General features: G+C 36.8%; 1 protein-coding gene across 6 annotated transcripts in view; it reads left to right on the plus strand.

The window, feature by feature from the left end:
* The window catches only part of LOC108719216 (GREB1-like protein), a 71,609-nt gene that overhangs the window by 31,237 nt on the left and 27,369 nt on the right, over positions 1–13,003 (plus strand). For 5 of the 6 annotated variants that reach the window (XM_018267937.2, XM_018267931.2, XM_018267932.2 and 2 more), the window contains exons 2-5: positions 596–671; positions 10,727–10,886; positions 11,261–11,464; positions 12,567–12,743. In XM_018267937.2, coding sequence (XP_018123426.1) covers positions 10,730–10,886; positions 11,261–11,464; positions 12,567–12,743 — 538 coding nt within the window. In that variant the 5' untranslated portion in view covers positions 596–671; positions 10,727–10,729. The remainder of the gene's footprint in view (positions 1–595; positions 672–10,726; positions 10,887–11,260; positions 11,465–12,566; positions 12,744–13,003) is intronic. The other variant, XM_018267935.2, reaches the window with a different exon arrangement.

Here is a 13,003-nt window from a genome sequence, read left to right on the forward strand (position 1 = left end):
CTTAGAAAAGATATTCCTAAAGTCCTTATGTACCGACATTTTAAAAGAGATATATATATATATATATATATATACTGTATATATGTATATATATATATATATATATATATATATATATATATATATATATATATATATATATATATATAGTATATATATATATACTGTGTATATATATATATATATATATATATATATACTGTGTATATATATATATATATATATATATATATATATATATATATATATATATATATATATATATATATATATATATATATATAAAAATATATGCACTCGTTGAACTTTGTCATTTTGGTTCTGCTCAAGAGGGCTCCATTCATTTTGCAGCACCTGGAGCTATTTATTAATATATATGTGAAGTGCAATTTCTTTTAAATTAATGATATGATGGGTCATAGAATATCTTGATAAAGAGCTAATAATATTTTGTTGCTGGATGTAGTTGGTCAGGTTGCAATTATTTATATATATATATATATATATATATATATATATATATATATATATATATATATAATATATATATATAGAAGCTCAAAATGCTAATCATACTTATGTTATTGCATTTCAGGGGTTTGGTAGCAAATCGATGACAATACACCCAATATCTCCATCATGTGTTTTGTCCTGACCAACTAAATAAAAGGGTGAGTATTCTCCTTGCATGCTTTACTGTAAGCCAAGTGTCAAGAAATCTCCTATTGAAACATTAGTGATGACCTAGCTTGGCAGTACTATGCGCAAATCAAGATTTCATCATCATGATACATTTGTGGTTTAATTAGAGTCCTAATAAATTGACTAAATATAAAATATTCAAAATTGTTAATACGTATTGCAAATATCCAGCTGATTTAGTAGAGTTTGATTATATTTGTTTCATTTGAACCTTTTTCAGTTGATGGAGGAGAGATCATAATTGCTAAAGTGTATTTGGTCATAAAGCAGTGTCTTTGTGTAGGGTACAGGACTGACCCCTTACTACTGTGTTGACTGAGGAGCTAAATTATACAGCTCCTTTGGGATACATAATTTTCTCATCATCCCTTTAGGTCATAACAGTAGTAGAATTATATGTACATTTTTAATTCACTCTAATGTTGTTTTAGGGGTATCCTATAGCATGGCCAAATCTCAGGATGAGCCCTTTATCTACTACATTAAGCCCCCCTCTGGACCAGTCCCACAGTTTAGGAACCTTTGTTCCAAGTAGTATCATTGAGGTCTTTTGGGAGCCTGATTTTTCAGTCGGGATTCATAAAGGCAAAATATGCTGGAGTACCTTACATTACTTGTATTAATGTGCATGGGAGCTGTCACACTGCTTTCTTGCCACAGTAAATTAAATGAAATGTCACACATAATGAAACATAGTTTGTTGTGGCTGATAAGAGAAAAACTTTTGAATAAAGCATCTCTTGGACACAGATGTCCCCTAGTTTCCTCCTAGGGAATAAAACGCAAACACTGCTGTTACATATTCATATAAGTCCGTGAAATATTATGTTTACTAATTTATGCATATGGGAGGACTGCAAAAAAATAACTTAGTATGGGGCAAGGTGACGTAAGGTGTGTTTTTTATGGTGGGGTCTATTAACATTTTGGTAAGTTCTCTAGGATCTAAAGCAATTGGACTTTCTGAGTATTTTTGAAAACTTTTCAACACTCATGCAAGTGGCTCCTTCAGTTCAACTGGGTGGTAGGGAATCGATTAATCATATGTACCAATCACATTTTTCAGAAATACTCAGTTAAAGGCAGTTACTTCTATACTATATAAACTTTATATCTTTATATACAGTACATGTATCATGACTTGGATGGCATGCACTAGGAGACACATTCTCTGTTCATTTTGCCTTTTTCTTTTATAAAATGGAATTGCCTGAGTCAGGAACACGCTGCGTATGATTTAAATTTTATTACTGTGCTACAGGTTGAGAGTGATCATTTGATGATGATTCCATAAACACAATAACCAACTTTTCTCCACTTGGCCTAAATACAGCTGTTTAGTACTTTCTTTTGCAAATTGCATTGACCTTGATTCACATTTCTTCTTGGATGTGTCTTTCATTAGAACAGTCAGAGCTGTTAAACCCTAATATGTCTGTCTGTACAAATTATGAAGTTTATATTATTGTGTAATAAAAGACTGTGCTATGGCTCAGTGTGGATATTTGAATTCCATGTTTGTTTGTAACAGAGATCAGAGAAATGAGTCAAAAATGTGTGTAATAAATAATATTTCCATTGTAACTAGACAAAATACCTTTGCCATGAGATTATGATGTTTGTGAATAATGGCTTTGGAGCTGAACACTCTGAACCTAAATGGACTGCATCTAAGTAATATTTTGGGAACTCAGTGAGAACTTTCTAAAACTTAGGGCAGCTGCCAAGATCAAAACATTAACCTTAATTCTGATTTGGGCACCACATGAAGTGATAGGGCATTGTGGGTAAAAGTGGTTTTAGTTGCATATTGCTGACAGTCTGTTATAGTTTACTGTGTGGATGGATTCAGACTAGAGTGATGTGGAAGAATCAAACAGAAATGTGCTTAGTGAGAGATGAAGGACGAGGCAAAGAATTAGTATATGTTCTAAATACTAGCTAAGGACAAGGACAAGGTAGTAAAGGGAGAAAAGTTGGTTAAACAGTGTGACAATAGAACCTGGTGAATTAGAAGTTGTATGTTGACAAGGGGAGAGCTTCTCTACCATTTAGGGCAGAGACAATTGGTCAGGTTCAGGGAAATTAGTCGCCCAGTGACAAATCTCCTCTTCTTCGGGGCGACTAATCTCCCCGAACTGCCTTCCCCTGTCTTCCAGCCGTCTGGAATGTAAATCGCTGGCGGGATGGCACTCTGAGCGATTCGTTTTCCAAAGTCCCCTCACGAGGAAATTTTGTGCGACTTCGGAAAACGAAGTGATCAGAGTGCCATCCCGCTGGTGATTTACATTCTAGCGGGGGTTTGAATTTCCACTGCTGCTTGTTTGTAGAAAGTGGTCCTTTTTTTATTTATTTTTATTTTTTTAAATAAGGAAAGTGTTTTAGCCCCAGAGTTGCCCACAACAATCACCTAGGTCAAGGAACAGCTGAGTGATGTCAATAGGACACCATGGGGGTTATTTTCTCGCTAGTCTGCTTGTGAAAAGGTTTTACAAGGGTAAGCTCTGATTTATCCGACTGCCAAATGTCAGGCAGTTGGCATTGTGTATTTGATAAAGACCTCTAAAACCTTTTAATTTCAAACAGATTTGGTAGAGTTTGGCAACAAATTAGATAATAACTAAATGAATGGGTCGGTAAAAATTCATGTGAGACCTTAGAATCCACGTTTATACAATATAGCACTGCTTATATACCTTAAAGGAACAGTAACATCAAAAAATGTAAGTGTTTAAAAGTAATGAAAATATCATGTACTGTTGCCCATTACTGGTAAAACTGATCTGTTTGCTTCAGAAACACTACTATAGTTCATATTAACAAGCTGCTGTGGAGCAATGGTGAAAATTGAAAAACGGCTATATGGCACAGGTTAACTAATGGATAACAGATAACACCATTAAACAGACAGAGCTTATCTTCTATCTGCTGTGTAACTTGAGCTTCTTCTCCTTTGAATGGCTGCCCCCTTTGCTACACAGCAGCTTATTTATATTAACAATAGTAGTGTTTTTTAAGCAAACACAGCAGTTTTACCAGTGCAGGGCATCACTTCATTATATTTTCATTACTTTAAAACACTTTTATTCTTTGACGTTACTGTTCCTTTAAGTCATTTCACTGCCACAAAATGCTATAGTTTTACAAAGTTCTTTTGCAAATCATTCCTTGAAATAACAAAAGGCCATTCATTCCATACAAGGTACAGGGCAGATAATTACTTTTTGTTATTGCCATGTAAGGGACCATTATCATTGGCTGATTTACATACCTGTAAGGGATTCCCCTGCTAAATAGGCTTGGGGGGCAGCTCAGAGCAGATGTTACTGTTATTGTGTTTTTCCTCCAAATCTTCATGGGTCTATTTTACATAAAATCATTGTTCTCACTATTACACAAGAATGTCTTCCTTTAAGGTAAATCCTTTTACAGCATGCATTTCTGGCTGGAGTCCTTTTGAGTAATTGCATAAAGTATATCAGTCTGTGGGAAAATGTCTGTTATCTATTTTCTGCCAATGGCTTATACTGTATGTTTTGCAAATTGTTTTTTTAAAGTAGTGAAATTGCAAAACTTTCCCAGCATCGTTGGCTTGCTGTCGTTGACGTCCAATGGCAGTTCATTATCTCTGCTCCAATGTAGTATCATTTTCACTATAATACAAATAAAATGTTGTTTAGGTTTAAAAACTATTATCCAGAAATCTCCGTAAACATTCCATTCCACACAGTTGTTCATTCTTACCTGCTTGTTTATCCTATTTAACAAGAAAGGCTATGGCTTACAACTGATACCAACAAAAACAGATTGGGTGTTATATCAAAGTCTGTATAAGGTATTATTTCATTATCGCAGATAGAATTTTAATTCATTTGATCTATTTGCATAAAATGTAGATGGCTTTATCATAATTCAGAGCTTTCTGGATATTGAGTTATATATACAGATATATGCACACCTACTATTTCTATTCGTATATTTCTTTCTTTTACAAGCAACACAAATTTTCTTAGCCTGTAGGATACTACATTTTTTCCTGAATATTCTACATTTATTACTATAAGGTTAACACAATTGTTAAAATGATTTTCCATATGCAATTTCAAGATGTTCTGTAGCCAGAAGTATTACAATTACCCTTATCAGCCACTCAGATCTTTGCGTTTACTTTCTAACTTGAAGCAGATCATCAAAAACGAATTTCCGATTGGCTGCTACAGATGACTGCATTGGTACAATTAAGTGCCTATGTGGGTAAATGGGTTGTGCTGTTTCCAGTTTTGACTATACGTGTCAGTTCAGAATCTACATGACATTTCCTTAACCATGTAAAGCAGAAATCAATGCTATTCTTCCTATTATCCAGCCAAGACCTACTGGACAATAGGAAGAATAGGTTACTCCCTAGAAAGAAGGAGCTGAAGGAAATGACACAATGGGGAAGCTCTTTTTGGCCTGAGGTCTGTGCCACTGTGACCCTACAACCTTATCTGGTCAATCACGATCACATTAGAAAGATATTAAGCTGTTTAATGAGTAACACAGTGATCGCCAATAGGATCTATTGCCATACACCAAAGAGAAAGACCCCCACAACACTGCACCAGTATCAGTATTATAATAGGATCACCAACAGGATCCATTGGCAAGCTCTTCGCTGCCATTCTTTTTCACAGTCACTCTTTAGAAAAGGCACTCTTTTTAAACACTTTTCTTTTGTTACTAATAGAGATTTATGGAAACAGAGAATGTAAATATTTGACAACAGAAATGAACCACATGGCCTGTCTAAGCTGCCAAGTAAATGATTCTCTGTGTTTTGTTCTTCAGACGTTTGAACCTGCTTGTTGATTATACTTTTCATTTTGTAACCTGCCCAGAACTATTTAAATGTAACTTATTTCTCTGCAGTATGTAAATGTTGTACATCATATGCCAACATTGAAAGATAATTCGATAGATAATTAGTAAAGGCTATATTTTGGTTTCCTGCAGATGTTGGCTATTGGCCACTGTTGTCCACAGAATTTTTCACATGACCGCACAATATACACCAGCAGGCAGTCATGCTAGGGATATGTGGGCAGGATGATCTTGCTGTTGTGCTACATGGGCAGAGACACACGTGGAGATTTGGGGAGATTGTCGTCCCGCGAAAAATCACCTCTTCTTTGAGCGACTAATCTCCCCGAACTGCCTTCCCATCAGCTACAATCTAAATCGCCGGTAGGATGGCACTTGGAGCACTTCGTTCCCCAAAGAACCCAATGTTGCCTCATGAGGAAACTTTGGGGAGTTCGGGGATATTAGTGGCAGTTCAGGGAGGTTAGTCACCTGAATAAGAGGCGATTTTTTTGCTGGGCGACTAATCTCCCCAAATCTCCACGTTTGTCTCTGCCCTTAAGTGCTGCATACCCAGACAAACCTTTCTTGAGGGCTTGTTTAGTTGTATTAATAAAGACATTGCAAATTCCACAATGCAGAGCAATCTTCCCTAGTATCAGGGCAACAATAGATTGTTCTTTTCAGTATTCAACTATGTTAATGTTATGAACATACATACAACTCACTGTGTAAAGGTAGCCATTCATGGGCCAATAAAATCTGACCTGTGTATTGGGATCTTGGAAGCCCCTTAGTGACTGATATCTGACCAAATATCTAGAAGAAATGGTGCTGGTGAAGCACAAACCTCTATAATATTTTAAAGGAAGGTTAGTCAGAAATTTCAACATAGTTTCAGTGTCCCATCAAAGGCTTTTTATATAAAAGTCATATGTTGCTTTCTACACTCCTTGATAATCCATGAAGTAGAAGTTGCTTTTTATTGTTGAGCTCTATCCATTTCTGGTTCCTTGTGTTTCTTTAAATATTGCTGTGTTATGGAGAAGCTATCACGGTTGCTGTTATGCATCTGCCGAGTGGTTATTTTCTTGCTAAACACCAGAACTGGCTGCTTTGCCTTTACAGTGGGTGCATCTTTGATGTGACCACATAGGTTGTTTATAGTAATTAAGAGAACTCTTGAGATTCTTCACTACCTTTGTTTATTTTGCAGAAGAATCCCAGGAATTTTGTGGAGCAAAAAAAAGGGAAGTTTCTCTCATTACCTCTGACATTTGACAAACGCCATATATAGGGCAGGCTGGGAACTAAATAGTCTTGAAATAAGCAGAGTTATCAGTAATTCACTGGAAGGATCTGAGCAGAGATATGATCAAAGCCAGATAGCTGTTACGGGTTTTGAGTGTGGCTTAATCACTTTTGGAGTCAAGCCGTCTTGACATCTTGAGGCAGATTTAGGAAGGATTGAACTTGGGAATCTAGAAGGATTCCATAGTGGCCAAGCATTATTTTGGACAAATTGCAAACTACTTCGCTCTTTTAGTTCAGTCTATTTCAGAATTTGTAATTATTTGTTGTTTACTATATAAAGGGTTATTTACTAAAATCCAAATTTATCTCACAATTTAAATTAAAAAACCACAACCAAAAATCCATACCTGATTTTACCTCATTTATTATTAATAAAGATCTTGAAGCTTTTCTAGAAAAGCCAGAATTTTTCGGAATTTTTGCCCAAAATGGTCGGATTTTCGGTCTAATTCCAGCTCAGACCACAGAAACTACAAAATAGGTTAGGGACCTCTGCCATTGACTTACACACAACCTCGGCAGGCCTGAGATGGTGGATTTTCGGATTCTTTTCTGAGTTTTGCCCCAAAACCCCCCACAGTGTATTATTTTTATATTTACTTACGGCTAAATGTTGATTAAAAATCTTAAAGCCAATGGGGCAAATTCACTAACCTTCGCTCACATCGCAACACTTCGCCAGGCGTAAATTCTCCAGGACAACTCACTAAAATCGGAAGTTGTGTCCAGGCCGCCGAACGCTGGCGAAGTAGTGCTAGCGTTAATGCTACAAACGAAGAAAAGTTGCTCTAGCGTTGGCTAATTTGCATACGGCGGGAAGTTAAAGTTGAATGGACGTATATGTTGCAGCAAATACATTACACTACACAAGCCCGGGAAAATAAAATAGAGTTGTTATATTGCCCTACACATGATCCCAGTGTATAGTTTACGCTCTTTTGCAGCCTATCACCCTGAAAAATGAAAAGTCGCCAGCGTTTTTTGGGACTATTTTTTGAGGAAGTCCTATCTACTCTATTGCACTTTGCCTGGTCTGAGGTGGCGAAGGCAGTCTGACGCTAAGTAAAATCCACATCTTGGTGAATTTGCGGAGTTGTGTCCATTTGCCAGAGTGCAAATTCGTCAGGCGTTAGGGAGCAAAGTCTCCTTCGCTAGCGAAGCTACGCCAGCGACTGTTAGGAAATCTGCGCAGTTCCGAAATGACTTCACGCTGGTGAATTTTCACCAGCGTTAGTCACTTCACCCTTTAGTAAATTTGCCCCTTTGTGCTGGAGATGTCACAATGTCCTCAAATTTCATGTCACTCCCGAGGTGTTCCTTCTGTTTACTTGATTATGCAGCTGATTTGAGAAGCTAGGATACAAGCAGTTTGAAGTCATCAGTGCTCTTTTACATATAGCACATTAGTGTCAGCCCCCCCCATCATTGGCCATAGTAGCCTTTGGTGCCTTATGTAACGCATTGTGTATCCCCTGACTTTTTGGATCTGACCAGCTGCCCATATTAAGCAACTCCCTTTCTCTTCCCCCACTTATTCTTGACAGATGGCACCTAATCAAGCAAACAAGGAGCAATGGAACAAAAGATATTGGTGTAACCTTCTGATTACTGACACCTACTACACCCCATAGGAATAACCTGTGTATACAGCTGTACATAACGGATGGGTTTATGTACCTATCCATTTATCAACAATTTATTGTTTTTTTGCTAAGGCAGCATGTTCATCTCACGCAGAAGTCTCCTTCCAGCAGAGTTTAGAAAAGAATGGGAAAGATCTGCTGAAGTCTGGTCTATGAAAAACATTCTGATTTCACATGGAAGGAAATACACCCTGTTATACTCTCATGTGATTAACTATAAGGAGATAACTGAGCAGCATATACAGTCAGAATTCTTAGAGAGTTTTAATAATATTAATTATTAATTTAATAATATTGGCAGGACCTCAAGACCTTAGAAACCTCTGTATTGCTAATATTCTAGACAAAAAGTAATCATTGTACTGCTGATACTGATTATTTAGATGGCACCAAAGCTTATGCAATGTAATGCATAATACACAATTTAGTTTACAGTAGGTAAAAAACAAAAACAAAAGAGCAGCAACACTGGGGCTTTTCCAGAAAAACTAGTATTTCCAACTAAAAAATGTTACATGCTTGGGCCTCCTCAAGCCCACAAGAAAACATGGCATCCAGGGCTCACTTTCATGACCATTAACTAAATGGTGCTAAATATTGCTTTAGGTGTTGGATAGGCGTAAATGTGGGAGTATTCCATGGCTGGTGCCTCTAGGGCCTTAGCCCACTGGGAGATTCTCTTGTCCTCCTGAAATCAGTATGAATTTACCACTTCACCCTTTTAAAACCAAAATGGGATTAGATGCGTACCCTGAATACCTCATTAGCAGTTAATTAAATTCATGCTGCAGGCTGAACTAGTTTATGTCACATGGTATGATCTGATACTTAAAGGGTTTGTTCACCTTTGAGATAACTTTTAAAATGTGACTGTAGAGAGTGATATTCTGAGACAATTTGCAATTTTTTATTTGTGCTTTTTGAGTTTATCTTTTTCTTCAGCAGCTCTACAGTTTACAAATTCAGCAATCTCATTGCTAGGGTCCAAATTGCCCTAGCAACCACGCATTGGTTTGAATAAGGGACTGGAATATGAATAGGAGAGGCCTGATTAGAAAGATGAGTCATCAAAAGTAGCAATAACAATAAATGTGTAGCCTTAAAGAGCATTTGTTTTTAAATGGAGTCAGTGACCCCCATTTGAAAGCTGGAAAGAGTCATAAAACGGCAAATAATCAAAAAAAAAAAACCAATGAAGACCAATTGAAAAGTTGCTTAAAATTGGCCATTCTATAACATACTAAAAGTTAACTTAAAGGTGAACCACCCCTTTAAGGTAGCCTATATCTATGTATTCTACCAACCGGGTACCCGCTGGTCCAAGCAGGTAAGAATACGGGTCCGGGTTGCGGATTGCAGGTTGCTGGTACGGGTCGGGTACGGGTTCCAAAAAATGGACCCGCGCAGGACTCTGCCGTGGGCCGAGCAGATCTTTCTATTCATTAGAATAGCAGGAAGTGAGGAGGAGCTGCAGCACCTTTGCACTTCTTCATCAAAATTGGCTGAGCAACGAACCAATTGATATCCATGGTATATCCATTGTACATCATTCAGGATCATCTAGTCAGTATACAAATACTGTGCATGTCTACCCAGCTGTATGCAGGCCACATGTAGAGTTTGAATATAAAGTGATGAAATGGTAACCATAGTCATGCTTCTGGGATGTGCTGCAGTGGTAGAATTGTGGGAAGCAATAATGGGTATTATAAAATAATTGACATGGGTTAGAGTTTGTCAGTATATGTGTAATGGCCTTGGGATAGTATAAATACACACCTGTTGATGTTTTATTTATTTGTAATATCTAGTCATTTGTCTTGGGAGTATTTGCCTTAATGCCAAATATCTAGCCAAATATCTAACCTTTTATCTAATCTATTTTACTTCCAGTACAAATAGGAATAGTGTAATAAAAGGTGCAAGGTTTGCAATATATCTATTAAACTACAGCAGCCAATCAGCAGGCCACATATATTTGCCAGTTTAAAAGCAAACATCTGATTGGTTGCTAAGGGCTTACTAAACCTCTCTTTTTATTTCATTACCCAAATGTTATTGTAATAACCCTGAATTTGCCGTTGGCCAGAGGAATGATAAGGGGCCAAGTGAATGACTTATTCACAAAGTTTAGGGGCTCTAAATGGGTTTTGCTGTGGGGCCAAGTATCTTTTCGTTACACAATATGTTGTGACCATTCTAATCATGTGATCATTTATATTTAGGCCATGGGGAATTCTTATGCTGGGCAGCTGAAATCTGCCCGTTTTGAGGAAGCTCTTCACAATTCAATAGAAGCCTCTCTTCGATGCAGCAGTGTTGTGCCACGGCCAGTCTTCTCACAGCTCTACCTGAATGCTGACAGCTCAACATTCTCTCCAGAAGGTAAATTCTTCTCCATATGCAACACTCATCTTTTATAACATTAAAAATTGTGTGTAAAGAAATTGAATGGAGTCACATTGAATTCAAAAAATATTCTTCCATAATTGAAAAGGATTTGGGGGTTTGTTGTGGATAACAGACTTTGCAACTATAGACAGTGTCTACTACAGTTCATAAATTACTTATATACAAAGGAGAATTGAGACATGGGCATAACTTTGCTCCTTTATAGGGCCCTGCTATGGCCTCACCCTGAGTATTCAAGGTACCAGTCCTCAAAAACAAATAAAGAAGAATTTATTTTTTTAATTCTTGTTTTGAAATGGTGATACAGAATGTGCTGATTAATGGTTTTAATTTTTACTTTCTGATAGGTGTTGATGTAAAGCCTAAGGTAGAGGAGTTGGACAAGGATTTAGTGCACCGCTACACTCAGAATGGCAGCTTGGATTTTTCTACTAGCCAGACCGTTTCTGAACTAGAGGAAGATGAGGAAGACGATGAGATATCAGATTCAAACAGTCCTCCTCTACCATATGCCCAAAAACCAGCACCAGAAGGATCTTGCACTATAGATGGTACTACTTAATTTGTTATAACATTTTATTTATGTATTTTATAATGAGATCAACATGCCGCAGTGCTATACAGCCACATACACATACACCTTACATAATAAGAACACTGTTGATAGCCAGTAAAGGGATATTAGAATCACACAATTGTCTTTTTTTATGATTATATAACACAAGAGTTTCATAAATCATGTATTTGTAAAGTCATCAATTGCATCTATTTACTTGCCTATTGTATATCTTTCATTCTCATTGTAAATCAGCCACAGTAATTCCTAGCATCAGTGTTGCATCTTTTTTATTTACTATTCTACTTGGAACGCATGTGGCTGGTATAAACGGCATTTGATCATTCTTTGTCCTGTGACATTCTGGATCTGATCCTGAATGTATATTTAGATCTCCTGCCAGCAAGACAGAACTTCTAATGTCTGCCAGGATAGAAAAAGAAATGGTCATGTGGAAGTGGATTCGTCCATGAAATCTTATGAAATGCATTTTAAGCATTTATCAATTCTGCTTTGCAGTTTCCTTTTATAAATATATTCATAGTGCAGAGTTTAAAATGACCTTGAAGTTCTTTCATTGATAACCTCTCTCACATATTCAACTTCTAACAGCCTTTTTATTGCCAGCGTTGTAAGGGAGCTACAGAATGGTAAATTCTGATCCTCAAAAGTGACCATTATGTTTCCATGGTGTTGGTTAATACTATTTAAGGACCATTCTTCCGGTGAATGAATGTCTTTCTCCAGGTCCAGGTCAATAGAAACCCAGTACCATTTATGTGATTTACTTAGAGCTATTAAAACAGGCGTTGCTTTGCCAAATACAAAGCTGAAAAAACGTTCACTGTTTAATATATAAGGCATCTTAAATAAGATGTATTAATGGTTTCCCCAGCTATGTCATTGTCCACCTGCTCTATAAATACAAAATCCCTTAAGAAAGCCATGGGCAGAACACACATCAAACAAAATGTTTTTTTAAATAAAGCCTTTCTTCCATTTGAATTGCAAGATCTTACAAACTAAGCTCACAAAGAAAATTTTCTGAAGTGTTCTAACCCCAGTGGAATATAAACCCAAATGTTTGGTTCTCTCAGGTTTCTGCCAGGCAGGAAAAGACTTGCGGTTAGTGACACTTTGCACAGAACAGTTGGACGTTCCAGCAGGATTCCTTTTGGTTGGAGCAAAGACTCCCAACCTTCCAGACCACATTCTTGTCTGTGCTGTTGACAAAAGATTTTTGCCAGATGACGATGGAAAAAACGCACTTTTAGGTAATTAAAACAATTCCCAACTCTCATATCATTTCTATGTAAGTTGATGTTTGTATGATCAATGATCAACTCTTCACTTGAAAACTCTTCACTTTTCAAGTGAAGAATTAAATTATTGCAGCCTATTTTTTCAGCTTCCATGTCTGAATATTTATGGTTAACTTATATTTGATATAATCTCCCTTATAAGGTATCTAGTAGGCCCTGAGGATTTTAACAAACTGCTAAATTAATAAGTATAATGTTCTCTATCTCAATTG

This window comes from Xenopus laevis, chromosome 6L (assembly GCF_017654675.1).
Source record: "Xenopus laevis strain J_2021 chromosome 6L, Xenopus_laevis_v10.1, whole genome shotgun sequence".
Lineage (NCBI taxonomy): Eukaryota > Metazoa > Chordata > Amphibia > Anura > Pipidae > Xenopus > Xenopus laevis.